The sequence below is a fragment of the Trachypithecus francoisi genome, unplaced genomic scaffold, assembly GCF_009764315.1.
Source record: "Trachypithecus francoisi isolate TF-2019V2 unplaced genomic scaffold, Tfra_2.0 Contig01440, whole genome shotgun sequence".
Lineage (NCBI taxonomy): Eukaryota > Metazoa > Chordata > Mammalia > Primates > Cercopithecidae > Trachypithecus > Trachypithecus francoisi.
The window spans coordinates 10034911-10050853 of record NW_022681431.1 but is presented as its reverse complement, the minus strand read 5'-3'; the positions used below and the strand labels follow the sequence as shown (position 1 = coordinate 10050853).

Sequence of the window (15943 nt, the reverse complement as noted above, 5' to 3'; positions counted from 1 at the left end):
CACACGTTCCATTATTTTCACGTGTATGTATTTATTTAGTTTAGGTAAATACGTCATATATCATTATTCAACAACTCCCTCAATTTCTACACAGGAAAAAGAAGTGGGAGGTGAGTCTCAACAGTGAATGACTGGAAACAAGAGTTTATAAAACTGCTTTTGGGGCCGGGCGCGGTGGCTCACACCTGTAATCCCAGCACTTTGGGAGGCCGAGGCGGGCGGATCACGAGGTCAGGAGATCGAGACCATTCTGACTAACACAGTGAAACCCTGTCTCTACTAAAAATAATACAAAAAATTAGCTGGGTGAGGTGGCGGGTGCCTGTAGTCTCAGCTACTCGGGAGGCTGAGGCAGGAGAACGGCGTGAACCCAGGAGGCGGAGCTTGCAGTGAGCAGATACCGTGCGTCGCTGCACTCCAGCCTGGGCGACAGAGCGAGACTCTGTCTCAGAAAAACAAAAACAAAAACAAAACTGCCTTTGGGTGTGTTCCCAGTGGACAGAAGAAAACAAGAAGAATCTTTAAAAATCATGATTAAAGGTCTTTCGTGTAACCAGTGGAACTAAGAAATACCTGTAGATACCAAGAAGTCTAAAGAATATGAGTACTCCTAGCACTCTGGGAGGCTGATGCAGGCAGATTGCCTGAGCTCAGGAGATCGAGCCCAGCCTGGGCAACGTGGTGAAACCCCGTCTCTACTAAAATACAAAAAATTAGCCAGGCATGGCGATGTGCACCTGTAGTCCCAGCTACTCGGGAGACTGAGGCGGGACAACTGCTTGAACCCCGGAGGCAGAGGTTGCAGTGAGCCAAGACCACACCACTGTACTCTAGCCTGGGCAACAGAGCGAAACTCTGTCTCCGAAAAAAAAAAAAAAAATATATATATATATATGAAAGAGGGCAGGTGTGGTGGCACACACCTGTAATACCAGCACTTTGGGAGGCCGAGGCAGGAGGATTGCTTAAGCTCAGGAGTTTGAGACCAGCCTGGGCAACATAATGAGACCCTATCACTACAAAAAATATTTAAAAATTAGCCAGGTGTGGTGGCATGCACCTGTGGTCCCAGCTAGTTGAGAGGCTGAAGTGGGAGGATCACTTGAGCCCAGGAAGTCAAGGCTGCAGTGAAGCAAGATCGTGCCACTGCGCTCCAACCTAAGTGGCAGAGACCGAGAGAGAGAGAGAGAGAGAGAGGAAGGAAGGAAGGAGGAAGGAAGGAAGGAAGGAGGAAGGAAGGAAGGAAGGAAGGAAGGGAAGGGAAGGAAGGAAGGAAGGAAGGGAAGGGAAGGGAAGGAAGGGAAGGGAAGGGAGGGAGGGAGGGAGGGAGGGGAGAGGAGAGGACAAGAGAGAGAAAAAGAAGAGCAACAGAAGAAGAAAGAGAAGAAAAAGAACAACAGAGTTGCCTTTTTCAGAAAAGAAGGCACTTGCATGGGGAGTAATTGAGTACCACCAGGGACTGTTTCAAATGCCACATTTTCTGCCTTTTTCCTTCTAAAATGCTTACGAAACAACCAATGAAAATAAGATTGTTTTGAGATAAAAGTTACTAATTATGTCAAAGTTGACAGAAAACTCAAGTAGAATGAACTGTGACTTTTACTTTTTTTTTTATTTTTTAGACAGTGTCTTGCTCTGTTGCCCAGCTGGAATGCAATGGTGTGATCACAGCTCACTGCAGCCTCGAACTACTGGACTCAAAGGATCCTCCTACCTCAGCCTCCTGAGTAGCTAGAACTATAGGCATGCTCCACCTTGCCTCGCTAACTTTTAAATTTTTCTTTGTAAAGACGGGGTCACATTTTGTTGCCCAGGCTGGTCTTGAATTCTAGGCCTCAAGTGATCTTCCCCTTGGCCTCCCAAAGTGCAGAGATTACAGGCATGAGCCACTGTGCCTGGCCAGGACTGTGACATTAAAAGTTTGCTAAAGGAATAATCAAGAACAAAACCAGGTTAGATTGAGACAAAAAACAAGCTAGTAGTGAGTTAACTGTATAGTGGCTGCTGACTTAGGTGGCATGTTTCAGCTTGGCACACTGATAAATCCATTGAGCAATCAATAGATACTCTTTCTGATGAAGTTAAAAAAGAAAGTGAGAAAGGAACACCTTCATTACAAATAGCAGATCTAGGGCCACTAACAGTCCTTGAAGACGTTTAACAACACAAATAGTCCACACCATTGACAAGAGAATAAATAAGAATAAAACCTAAGTTGCTAATATACTGGAAATATCAGGAAAAAGGAAATAACAAATGAACTTAGGGAGAAGCAGAGCATTGTAGGACAGATAAGGCTCAGAGAAGAATGTTAACGTAAATGAAAACATAAGGCTAGGACAGAACTTAAGTCAAAGACATGCTTTTTAAAATAGACAAGTCACTGCAGGACAAACTAAAATGACTGACCCAAATCAGATTTAAATGAGATGTGCCATTCCACAGTTTACTTTTAAACAGAGTAAATATTAATTATATTTTGGCCATCTTTGGAACTTATCTCCCCAACTGCATATACAAGGTATAACTATAAAGTAATGAGACTTAAGAAACCACCAGCTACAAACACACCAGACCTTTGTATCAGATGAGTGTGGTCCTTTGATATCATCACATCAGGTACAATAACAGTAAAATCTGTATTATTATAGTAATTTATATTTTGAACAACACTTTAAGATCCATTTTCCTTATTCCAACTTATCTTCAACAACCCTATATGACAGATATTTTAAAGATGAGGCTCAGAGAAGTACCTTGTTAAATGTGACACACTTAAAAGTGAAGCAGTACTAGACTGACTCCTTGCTTTGTGTACTTTTCAGCACAACTTATTGCCTTACCATACAATTAATCCAGAGATGCTGCCATTACTCAAAACGTTTTTGGAACTCCTCTTTTGGAAGTGCCTCCAGAGCCACTGTATCAGCAACACGAGAAAAACCAGTCTCATTACCTTATAATCATACCTTGTTTCTGACCCCAAATGGTATCATCTAGCTTGATCACTCACCTTATTTATCAGTCTTGACTCCGAATGACTTTTGGCTGTCCAAAAATCAAATCCACCCTCAAAGGACGAAGATTTCCCATCATTGAGGATAATCAAAAGAATGTGTCGCAGACTCTGAAGGCAATGCCAAAAGAGGAGTTCCAAAAATGTTTTTGAACAAGGACAGCATTGTTGGAATAGGTGTGTAGCCTCCCAAGGTAACTACTTTGAAGGGACAATACTCATTTGGATATGTTCGTTCTGGCATGTTTATTTTCAAAGTCCTATTAATTTATAGTCATACTTTATAAACAACAAAATAGTTACAGAAATATGAAGTTTTTAGGAGGACCACTGCTTCGATAGAAAACTTATAAACTATTAATCATAAAAGTTTTAAATTAAAAAAAACACTTTAACAGGATAAAGTGTTAGAAATAAAATTTCTGGAACAAAAGGCATGTATATATCCATTCTTCTTTTTTCATATGGGAAACTGAAGATTAGAAAGATAATGTGACTCACCCAAAGTCACAGTATTAGTTTCTGGCAGGGCTTAAACTAAAAATGAAGTTTTTTTTTTTTTTTTTACTTTGTACACTAGGTCACTCTACCTAGACCATATCTCAAGAAAAACAAAAATAGTTTAACAATTCACAAATATTAAAATACCAATGATGACTCTGAGATACTGTTATAAATATATTAAATTCACCAAAACCAATAATTTATGCTAACTATTCTAACATGAGCCTGAAGCAATTTATTCTTCTTATACTTTGATTCTGTAGTATCAATCTGACCTATTATGATCATTGTTTATACTCACAAAGAAGCCAGTAATCCTTAGGAGATAAAGACCAAGCAGCAGCATAAATTCTAAATTTCTTGGCCTTTGTTTCAACGAAGACCCCTTTTTTTCTTATTTAAAGTTTATATTTTAAAATGAAACAAACATACATACATACATACATACAATTAAACCAGAGCTCACGTTTACTCATAAATTCAAACTCAAATATTGCTGGACTCCTTTACCTTTATTGTTATAGACATCTAGGTAATTGGGGGCAGAGAAAATTGTAATAAGTGATGGAAAGCCTGTTGCTTGGCTCTTCCTGTACATTCGATACCTGAAAAAGAGATGAAAGCCCATCTGTCTTCATATTAAATGCAAAGACTCTGCAGTGATATTTGGTACAATTTTAATGTGACTTACCCAGCATCTTGGGCTTCATGGGCTCTGATAATTGATAATAAATTATTGTTCTGCAAAAATTCACAAACTGCAGGGTAACTGGAAAAGAAAATCAGAAAACATAAATCCAGAATTAAAACAATTTTTTAAATAGGAAGATGGAGAAAAGTCAACATGATATTAGCTGATTTTGTTTCAAAATTACAAGTATTACACACTACTGAGATGTTATGAATACATTAGTACTCATCATTCTGTTTTTCTATTTCACTAATATACCTCACTACAGATCAAACATGAAGACAATAGATAATCCTACAATAGCAAGAGCTCCTCCCTCCCATCTTTTAATTTTTGTCTTAATCCATAATGATAATAATACAACACTAAAAACTTTTATCAGTGTCTTGATATTAAAAAGTGCAACAGTAGTGTGTGTGTATATATAGTAGGTGCTAAAAATTCAACACATACTTTCTTCAATTGTCAAATTGTTAGAAAAATAAAAGAATGTACTTACAGCCTCACAGGTAATATCAACACCAAGATAATATTATGCAGGAATATATATATATATATATTTGAGATGGAGTCTTGCTCTGTCGCCCAGGCTGAAGTGCTGTGGCGCAATCTCGGCTCACTGCAAGCTTATGCAGGAATATTTTAGGAGTAGATGTAAATATTTTAGCCAACCATATTCTAAAAAAAGATACAATATTCTCACATACTCCTAAAATATTCTCGTCATACTATTACCTCTCTGAATGACAAATACCTGATAGGAAGAACTGGAGTATACAAAATTAACCTGGAATTACTTAGGCATTAATTATTTAGTTTATTTTTAAAATCTTTGTTTCTCCTTATGCTCATTAGAAAAAAATTACTTTTAAAGTAGATTGTAGGTGACGTCAGCAAGATGGCAAAAGAGAATGTCCCCAGCCATGGTCCTCCTACAGAAACAATAGTTTGGAAGCCATCCATGACCATAAGTGCTACTATGAGAACCTTGGGATTGAGGTAGGTGGTTATGAAACCTTGGTGGAGCCCAAGACTAGGAACAGCTGCTTTGAGAAGGTAGGCCCACTGACCTTTCAGTTATAGACCCAGAATCAGCCCATCCCTTGTAAACTTGGTTCCAGTCCTACTTGTCTATAGTCCTACCACCAACCTCATCCATCCTGGGAAGGAACCATGTCCACTGATGCCCCTAGTAACAGATCAACCAACCAGACCCAACTGCAAACTCAAAGCAGCACTCTGACCTGGCTCCAGCTGTGCTCTACTATGGCCAAGAGGAAGGCCTGTCTTAACAGGGACCTTGTGGAAATCATGCCTGTCCATTCCTCTGGTAAAAGGGCTGCTGACTGGACCCAAACATAAACCCAAAACAGCCTGTGACCCGGCTTGGGTCCCACCCTATTGAGTTCCAGAAACAGCTCTCCCCATCCATGGGACATACTTGTCCATGCCCCTAGTGGCAGGCCCACTAACTGTGAACCCTAATGTAGCCCCATAAGCTAGCTTCACCCCTGCTTAATCACAATACCACAGGCAATCCCATCAATACAGGGACTCAATAGGAGAAGGTATTTACTTGATGAACTAGTCCATAAAAACTGGAAGGCCCCTGCTCCTTCAAATGCATAGACTCCATTGCAAGGCTATATGAATTATAAAGAACCAGGCAAAAATGACATCACCAAAGGAAACTAATAAAGCTCTAGTAACTGGCCCTAAATAAATAGAGATGTATGAATTGTATAACAAAGAATCCAAAATAATCATCTTAAAGAAGCTCAATGAACTATAACTAAACAAAATCAGGAAAGCAATAAATGAATAAAGAGAGATGTTTAAAACAGAAACCATAAAAAGAAGCAAATAGAAATCCTGCAGCTGAAGAACACAATGACTCAACTGAAAAGCTCAAGAGACAGCTTTAACAGCAGACTCAGGCAGAAGAAAAGAAATGGCAAACTTAAAAGATAGGTCATTTGAGGCTGGGCGCGATGGCTCACGCCTGTAATCCCAGCATTTTGGGAGGCTGAGGAGGGTGGATCATGAGGTCAGGAGATCGAGACCGTCCTGGCCAACACGGTGAAACCCCATCTCTACTAAAAATACAAAAAATTAGCCAGAAGTGGTGGCAGGTGCCTGTAGTCCCAGCTACTTGGGAGACTGAGGCAGGAGAATGGCATGAACCTGGGAGGCAGAGGTTGCAGTAAGCTGAGATCATGCCACTGTACTCCAGTCTGGTTGACAGAGCAAGACTCCATCTTAAAAAAAAAAAAAAGATAGGTCATTTGAAATGATACCATTAGAGGGACAAAAACAAAAAAGAATAAGAAAGAATGTGGGAAGTATACAGGACTTATGGGACAACATCAAGTGAAAATAATATAGGCATATGAGAGTTAAGGAGAAGAAAAAGGGGCAGAAAGCTTATTTTTAAAAACTAAAGGCTAACAGTTGTTAGCCAAATCTAGGGAGGAAAATCGACATCTCAATTCATGAAGCCTAAAGGTCTCCAAATAAGTTAAACACCGAGACACATTATAATTAAGTTGTTAAAACTCAAAAAGAAAAAATCTGAAAGCAGCAAGAGAAAATCTACTTGTCACATAACATACAAGGAAGCTTCTGTAAGATTATCAGTGAATTTCTCAGCTGAAACCTTGCAGGCCAGGAAAGTGGGAGACAATATATTCAAAGTGCTAAAAGAAAGGAAAAAAAAAACCCTGCCAACCAGGAATACTTTACTCAGCAAAATTGCCCTTTAAGAATGAAGGAGAGATAAAGACCTTTTCCAGAAAGCAAAAACTGGAGTTTGTCATGACTACACCAGCCTTATGAGAGCAACTAAAGGAAGTTAAAGTAGAAATTAAAAGATGCAGCTGGCCGCAGTGGCTCGTGCCTGTAATCCCAGCACTCTGGAGGCCGAGGAAGGCACATCACTTGAGGCCAGGAGTTAGAGGCCAGCCTGGCCAACATGCTGAAACCCCATCTCTACTAAAAATATAAAAAATTAGCCGGGTGTGGCGGTGTGTGCCTGTAGTCCCAGCTACTCGGGAGGCTGAGGTAGGAGGATCACTTGAACCTGGGAAGCAGAGGCTGCAGTGAGCCAAGATCGCACCAATGCACTCCAGCCTAGGTGACATAGCAAGGCATTGTCTCAAAAATAAAGTAAAATCTGAGATTAATTACATTAGGTGTGTGAATGGGGAGTAAAGTGTAGAGTTTCTATACGTCATTGAAGGTAATTTCTTCTCAGCTTAAGACAGACTGCAATAACTATAAAATGTTTGATGCGAACCCTATGAATGAAAAAGCACAGTAGATACACAAAAGATAAAAAGAAAAGAACCAAAATACCCCACTACAAAAATAAAAATTGAATCACAAAGAGAAAAAGAGAGGAATAGTAGAACCACAAAACAGACAGAAAGCAACCAACAAAATGGTAATAGTAAGTCCTTACCAATCAATCATTACTTTAACTCCCAAATCAAAAGATATAGTATGAGTGAATGGATGAATACAAGACCCAACTATATGCTGTCTACAAAAGACTCCCTTTAGATTTAAAGACACACATAAGCTGAAAGTAAAAGGGTAGAGAAAGGTATTCCATGCAAATAGTAACCAAAAGAGAACATGAGTGGCTAAACTTTTATCAGACAAAATAGACTTTAAGTCAGAAATCATCACAAGAGGGAACAAAAGTAATTATATAATGATAAAAGGGTCAATACAACAGAAAGATATAACCATTATAAATATATATGTACCTAACATCAAAGCACCTAAATATATAAAGCAACAACAGATCTGAAGGCAGACTTTGACAGTAATAAAATAATAGCAAGTAGGACGGGCACGGTGGCTCACACCTGTAATCCCAGCACTTTGGGAGGCCGAAGTGGGTGGATCACCTGAGGTCAGGAATTCGAGACCAGCCTGGCCAACATGGTGAAACCTCATCTCTACTAAAAATACAAAAATTAGCTGGGCATGATGGTGCATGCCTGTAATCCCAGCTACTTGGGAGGCTGAGGCAGGAGAATTGCTCGAACCCAGGAGGCGGAGGTTGCAGTGAACCAAGGTCGCACCACTATACTCCAGCCTGGGCGACAGAGCAAGACTCTGTCTCAAAATAATAATAATAATAATAATAATATAACAATAGCAAGTAACTTCAATACATCATTCTCAGAATGGATAAATCATCCAGTCAGAAATCAATAAGCAAACAACAGAATTGAACAACACTATGGACCAAATGGACCTAATACGCATATACCTTTTGCCAAATAACAGAAGACTACAATTCTTCCCAAGTGTATACAGAATATTCTTTTGGCTATATAATCATAAAGAAGTATCAACAAACTTAAGAAGATGTAAATCATCCTAAGTATCTTTTCCCACCACAGTGGAATGAAACTAAAAATCAGTAACTGTAAGAAAACAGGAAAATTCACAAATATGTAGAAACTACACACCACACTTTTGAACAACTATTGTGTCAAAGAGGAAATCAAAAAGGAATTTAAAAATTATCTCTAGATAGGTTGGGAGTTCGAGACCAGCCTAAGCAACATAGCAAGACCTCGTCTCCTCTAAAAAATTTAAAAACAATTAGCTGGGTATGGTGGTACATCCTGTAGTCCCAGCTACTCAGGAGGCTGAGGCAGGAGGATTGCTTGAGCCCAGGGGTTCAAGGTTGCAGTGAGGTATCACTGTGCCACTGCATTCAGCCTGGGTGACAGAGCAAAACACTCTATTTCAAAAAAAAAAAAAAAAAAACCCTCAAGACAAATGAAAACAAACAAAAATATACATATCAAAATGTATGGGATGCAGCAAAAACAGTACTTACAGGAAAGTTTATAGTAATAAATGTCAATTTAAAAAACAAAAAAGACCTGAATTCAACAACCTTATCTTACACTTCAAGAAACTGGAAAAAGGAGAATCAAATAAACCCCAAGTTAGCAGAAGAAAGGAAAGTTTAGGGCAGAAATGAATCAAATAGAGAACAGAAAAACAATAGAAAAAAGTCAAAACTAAGTGTTGGTTTTTGAAAAACTAAACAAAATTGAACAAACCCTTAGCAAGACTAAGAAAAAAAGAGATAAATAAATAAAAAATGAAAGAGGAGACATTACAATAGATGACACAGAAATAAAAGGGATCATAAGGGACTATTACGAATAACCATACACCAAAACACTGGAAAACCTAGAAGAAATGGATAGAGTCCTAGAAATATACAACCTGCCAAAACTGAATCAAGAAGAAATAGAAAACCCAAACAGACGAATAGCAAATATGGACACTGAATCTGTAATCAAACAGCTTTCAACAAAGAAAAGCACAGGACCAGACGGTTTCATGGGTGAATTCTATCAATCATTAAAAAAAAGAATTAATACCAATCTCTCTTAAACCTTCCAAAAAATAGAAGAGGAGAGAATTCTTCCAAACTCACATTATGAGGCCAGGATCACTCTGATACCAAAGCCAAAGACACCAGAAGAAAGAAAAGTACAGGTATCTTTGATGAACATAGATTTTTAATCGTCAATAAAACACTAGAAAGCCAAACTCAACAACACACTAAAAGGATTATACACCATGGCTAAATGGGATTTATCCCTGGGATAAAAGAAGGCAGAGTATCACTTTGTTCAACCTCAGCTGGGAACATGCATGTGTCCTGGGTGAGTCAAATTTTTTATCTCATTATTCCCAGTAGCTACATTCTATAATGTTGCTGCAAAAACAGAATTAGCAAATAATGAAACACTACTGCTAAGGGAAATACAGGGTAAAGTTCCTGTGAGCCTCTGGTCATAACATTTTCACCCACCAATTAATATATACCCTTGTTTCAGATGTGTTTCTGTCTAATAATACTTTAGGCCATTTACACTGTTGATTCATTAACATTGAACTCATGCCCAAAACCACCATAACTCACGCCTAAACAAAGCTTATATCTAACACTCACATATTTTCCCTGTAAGACACACCACAGCCTTCTTGTGCTTAGGAACCCTAGACAGCAGCACTTCAGCACTATACTTGGTGGCCATTCTAAACAGTGAAATCACTCATGAAAAGCAAAAAACATAAAACATGTTTCACTAAATAAAACCCAAAAGAATGCCTGTTTACAATATGAGGGCTGCAAAAAGAAGGTAGGGCATCATTTTGTTCAATCTCAGCTAGGAACATGTGAGTGAGGTGGCTCAAATTTTTTGTTGCTCTGCACACTGCATTCCCATGAATGATTATGACACCTCTGTAAGTACTGATTTGGGTGTTACAAATACATCTTAGTAAGTGGGGGAATTCACAAATATGAAATCCATAAGTAATGAGAATCAAGTATATATCCACAGGATTAAGTTTTAGAAGTAGAATTTCTGGATCAAAGGCCATGTACAAATGCCTTTGAGAGATACTGCCAAGTTGATGTCCACAGAAATTATACCAATTTCTATTCTGACAACAACGAATACGTATTATGCTCTTTATTTTAAGCAATGTAAAAAGAAATAAAAGTTAATTGATTTCATCACATTAGTCATTGGAAAAGTTGGCATGGAGGAATGAAAAATGGTTACTGGCTGGGTGGGACTCATCCCTGTAATCCCAGCACTTTGGGAGGCCAACCAGGGAGGGGTGCTTGAGTCTAGGACTTTGAGACCAGCCTGGGCAAAACAGCAAGACCCTGTCTCTACAGAAAATTAGATAGCTGGGCATGGTGGCACACGCCTACAGTGCCAGCTACCCAGGAGGCTAAGGCAAGAGGACTGCTCAAGCCCAGGAGGTTGAGGCTGTAGTGAGCTGTGATGGCGCCACTGCACTCCAGCCCGGGAAACAGAGACAGACCCTGTCTCAAAAAAAATAAAATAAAATAAAATAAAAAAAGAAGAAGAAAGAAAAAAAAGACAGTTTACTATCCATCTGACAAGGGATTAATAACCAGAATATGTAAGGAGCTCAAACAATTCAATACGAAAAATCCAATAATCCATTTTAAAAATGAGCAAAATATCTGAATAGACATTTCTTAAAAGGAGACATAAAATGGCAAACAGGTATATGCAAAGGTATTCCATATCACTGATCATCAGAGAAATGCAATCAAAACTATGATATCATCTCACTCAGTTAAAATGAGTTTTATCCAAAAGACAGGCAATGACAAGTGCTGGTGAGGATGTAGAGAAAAGGGAACCCTCATACGCTATTGGTGGGAATGTTTAGTACACTACTATGGAGAACAGTTTAGAGGTTCCTCAAAAAACTAAAAATTGAACTACCATATAATTCAGCAATCCCACTACTATGTATATATATAAAAGAAAGGAAATCAGTATATTGAAGAGACATCTGTACCTCCATGTTTATCGCAGCACTGTTCACAATAGCCAAGATTTGGAAGCAACGTAAGTGTCTATTAACAGATGAAAGGACAAAGAAAATGTGGTACATATACACAATGGAATATTATTCAGCCATAAAAAAGAATGAGTTTCTGTCATTTGCAACAACATGAATGGAACTAGAGAGGTCATTATGTTAAATGAAATAAGCCAGGCACAGGAAGACAAACTTCATATGTTCTCACTTATTTGTAGGAGCTAAAAATTAAAACAATTGAACTAATGGAGATTACAGTAGAATGATGGTTACCAGAGGCTGGGAAGGGTAGTGAGAGGGGAAATGGGATAGTTAATGGGTACAAAAAAACAGAAAGAATGAATAAGACCTAGTATTTGCTACTGTGAGATTTAAACAACAGGGTCACTATAGTGAATAATAATTTAATCGTACATTTTAACATAACTAGAAGAGGCTGGCCACAGTGGCTCACACCAGGACTTTGGGAGGCTGAGGTGGGTGGATCACTTGAGGTTAGGAGTTCCAAACTAGCCTGGCCAACATGGGTGAAACGCCATCTCTAAAAAACACAAAAATTAGCCAGGCATGGTGGTGGGTGCCTACAATTCCAGTACTTGGGAGGCTAAGGCAGGAGAATTGCTTGAACCTGGGAAGTAGAGGATGCAGTGAGCTGAGATCACGCCACTGCACTCCATCCTGTGCGACAGAGCAAGACTCTGTCAAAAACAAAGTGAAAAAAAAAAAAAATAAAATAAAATAAAAGAGTATAATTGGATTGTTTGCAACACAAAGGATAAATGCTTGAGGTGATGGGTACCTCATTTACTTTGATGTGATTATTACATGTTGTATGACTGTATCAAAATATCTCATATAACCCATAAATATATATACCTACTATGTACTCACAACATTTTTTAAAAATTTTTTTAAAGAAAAAAGGTTTAGAAGAACGCTAAAAGTAATGGTGAAATCAAAGTTTCATGTGTGTGTGCATGCGTGTATTTTAATGAACACATTATCTTAGCCAAGTAACAGAGATTTTTAGGGAAATAAATATATTATTTGCCACAATAAAATACTGGGATTAAAAATAATTTAGATTTCCAACTTCTCTATGTCTTTCTTTTTTTTTTGAGACAGAGTCTTGCTCTGTTGCACAGGCTGGAGTATAGTGGCACAATCTTGGCTCACTGCAACCTACACCTCCCAGGTTCAAGTGATTCTCTTGCCTCAGTCTCCCAATTAGCTGGGATTACAGGAGTGTTGCCACCATATCTGGCTAATTTTTGCATTTTTAGTAGAGATGGGTTTTGCCATGTTGGCCAGGCTGGTCTTGAACTCCCGGCCTCAAGTGATCCACCCGTCTAGGCACCCCAAAGAGCTGGGATTATAGGCGTGAGCCACCACGCCCTGCCTGTCTTCCTATTTTTGAGTGTCTAATCACAATGAAAGCTCCTGTGAAATTTAAAACAACAACCAACTTCCAGGAAATGTACTGGGCTTAGTTCACAATGTCCTGTTCTTTTTATATCTTAGTCTACACTAGTGGTTACAAAAGTTGGAGAGCTTTTGAAAACACAATAGGATTCCTCTCAGACCCAGTATCAGAATCTCTGGGGAAAGAGCCAAGAAAGCTTTGATTTTTTTAAAAAAAAGTGTATAGATAATGTTTAGGAACAAATAGTCTAGATCAGTTAGAGTCGGACAAAAATATCAGAGCACTGTAGGATGTCCAATCATGTTTGGTGTATTACACTTCTTAGGGCATAATATCTAAGAAAATATAAAAAGCCAAACAAATAAATTTCTTGTCTCCTATTAATCGAAAAATTAAACACAAGTGCTTATACTACACAGATCTGAAATATAATATGCTGAAAAATAATCTGATAAAATGAATTACAGTTTCCTTTCATAATTTTCTATCTCAAGGACTAGCTTACCTGTAGAAATAAGAGCACCCTCGGACAGTGTTGTGGGTATAGTGCTCCAAGGTCTTCTCATTGCCATAATCCTCTGAAGGATCAGACCAAAGCAGGTCACACACAGGTCCAAAGGCAGGAGGTTCTGTAAACCTGTCTAACTAGAAGACACACAAAAGCCAAAAGAAAAAAATCAGGAGAGCAAAAGGCCTCTTGGAAATTGGTATGCATCAAAGAAAAACCCCTTCCACCCACAAGAATGTATTAGGAGAGAAGCCAGTGTGCCCCTAAAGGATTTTCCTGCAAGAAAAGGAACATTTAACAATTTTAGATACAATAACTTTTATTCTTTTTCTGCAATAATTTTTTTTTTCTTTTTTTTTTTGAGACAGAGTTTCACTCTTGTTGCCCAGGCTGGAGTGCAACGGCATGATCTCGGCTCACCGCTAACTTCGCCTCCCAGCTTCAAGCGATTCTCCTGCCTCACCCTCCCTAGTAGCTGGGATTACAGGCATGTGCCACCACACCCAGCTAATTTTGTATTTTCAGTAGAGACAGGGTTTCTCCATGTTGGTCAGGCTTGTCTCGAACTCCTGACCACAGGTGATCTGCCCTCCTCGGCCTCCCAAAGTGCTGGGATTACAGGCGTGAGCCACTGCGCCCGGCCTGCAATAAATTTTTATAAACATCCCTGTCATTTAACCATGCTGTAGTAAAGGATCCTCGTACATCCTAATCGTAAAGGAGTACTAATTTAATTCAAATGTGAAATCAACCACTATAGAGATATACTATTTTAGAAAGACTATGACTATATAAAATTAATTTTAATTGTCTAGGTGAGCCAATGTTACCATGAGAGCAGAAATGTTTTACAATGGTTCTGTTCATTGCAAACCTCATTCCAGTGGAGATTTCCTTATTTTAAAGAATGCTAATTTTGTAAGGGCATTTATCCTTTCCATTCTATGCAGCTGAGGTATTTCAATATGAGTTATTAACTTAAGCCTTTGGTCACTGCTGCTTTAGTTAAAAGCATAAAAACCAAGAGAAAGTAAGTAATAGAACAGCTGAATGCCAAGAAGATAATTTCTACTGAGTGAAAGAGCTTTTTATTGATACGATTGATTCAGAATTATAAAATTCATATTTTACTATGTAAAAGAGAAATGCTGGTTATTTAAAAGACAGTAAGGCAAGAGAAAAGCCAGTACATATAAGTACACCCTCTTACCCTGAGGAGACTTTCATTCAGAGAAAATAGTTTTATAAACAGAAAAATCTTTAGTCTCAGTACCTATAAGAGAGGATGAGTATCCATCACTTTGATTAAAAAACAGAGAGAGAGACAGGTAGAAGAATTCAAAGGTAGAGAAGATAAGATGACTATGTACAATAAAAATTGGTCATCTTTTTCCATAATGAAGATACAGAATCTTGGAAATAATAATCACCAAGGAAGGCAAGTAATACAATGAAACCGTATCATCTAAAATGTCAAAGCCAATGCATTTCGGAGATGGCAGTGTCCTCAGACCATCCTTTCCAACTTCCTCATGTCATAGAGAAGAAATGTGACAAAGAGGTTCAATAATTTGGTCAAGGTTACACAATTAATGGCAGGACTGTGATTAGAACCCTGGTTTCCTTCCTTTTGCACTGTGATATAATTTAAAGTTTCAGGACTATAAGAATGTTAGCTTTCTAGTTGGTAAAAACATAGAGCTTATTAAAAATTATAATTTGTGGTAGATACATATCAAAATGTTAACAGTAGTTATAGTGATGAAATAAGAGGTATCTTCCATTTTCTTACTTTTGATTATCTGTATTTTAAAGATTTCAGCTAAAGATATATTGGTTGACTGCAAAAAGAAACAAATTTTAGGTTGGGCGCAGTGTCTCACACCTGTAATCCCAGCACTTTGGGAGGCCAAAGTGGGCAGATCACTTAAGGTCAGGAGCTCAAGACCAGCCTTACCAACAACCGATAAAACCCCGCCTCTACTAAAAATACAGAAATTAGCCTACTAAAAATACAAAAATTAGCCAGGTGTGGTGGTGCGCACATGTATCCAGCTACTTGGGAGGCTGAACCAAGGAGGCAGAGGTTGCAGTGAGCTGAGATAGCACCACTGTACTTCGGCCCGGGTGAAAGAGAGAGACTCTGTCTTAAAGCAAACAACAACAACAACAACAACAAAACCCAACACATTTTAAAAATATACTCTATGAGAATAATAAAAGATTACTTACTTTCCTAATGTCATCTAAAGAAGTAATTTCAGGTGACATTCCTCCATGTACACAGAGAAACTGCTGGTTTAAGAGGGCAGCAAGAGGAAGACAGTCAAATGTCTCCATACAGGCATCATACACCTGTTCCGAATATTTGATTCGACCTAACAA

General features: G+C 38.4%; 1 protein-coding gene across 4 annotated transcripts in view; it reads right to left on the bottom strand.

The window, feature by feature from the left end:
* PPP3CC (protein phosphatase 3 catalytic subunit gamma) overlaps positions 1-15943 on the bottom strand; it is a 104713-nt gene that overhangs the window by 15687 nt on the left and 73083 nt on the right. For all 4 annotated transcript variants that reach the window (XM_033228015.1, XM_033228036.1, XM_033228024.1 and 1 more), the window contains exons 5-8: positions 15791-15936; positions 13556-13695; positions 4212-4289; positions 4031-4125 (exon numbers count right to left, since the gene is read on the bottom strand). In XM_033228015.1, the coding sequence (XP_033083906.1) occupies positions 4031-4125; positions 4212-4289; positions 13556-13695; positions 15791-15936 (459 nt within the window). The remainder of the gene's footprint in view (positions 1-4030; positions 4126-4211; positions 4290-13555; positions 13696-15790; positions 15937-15943) is intronic.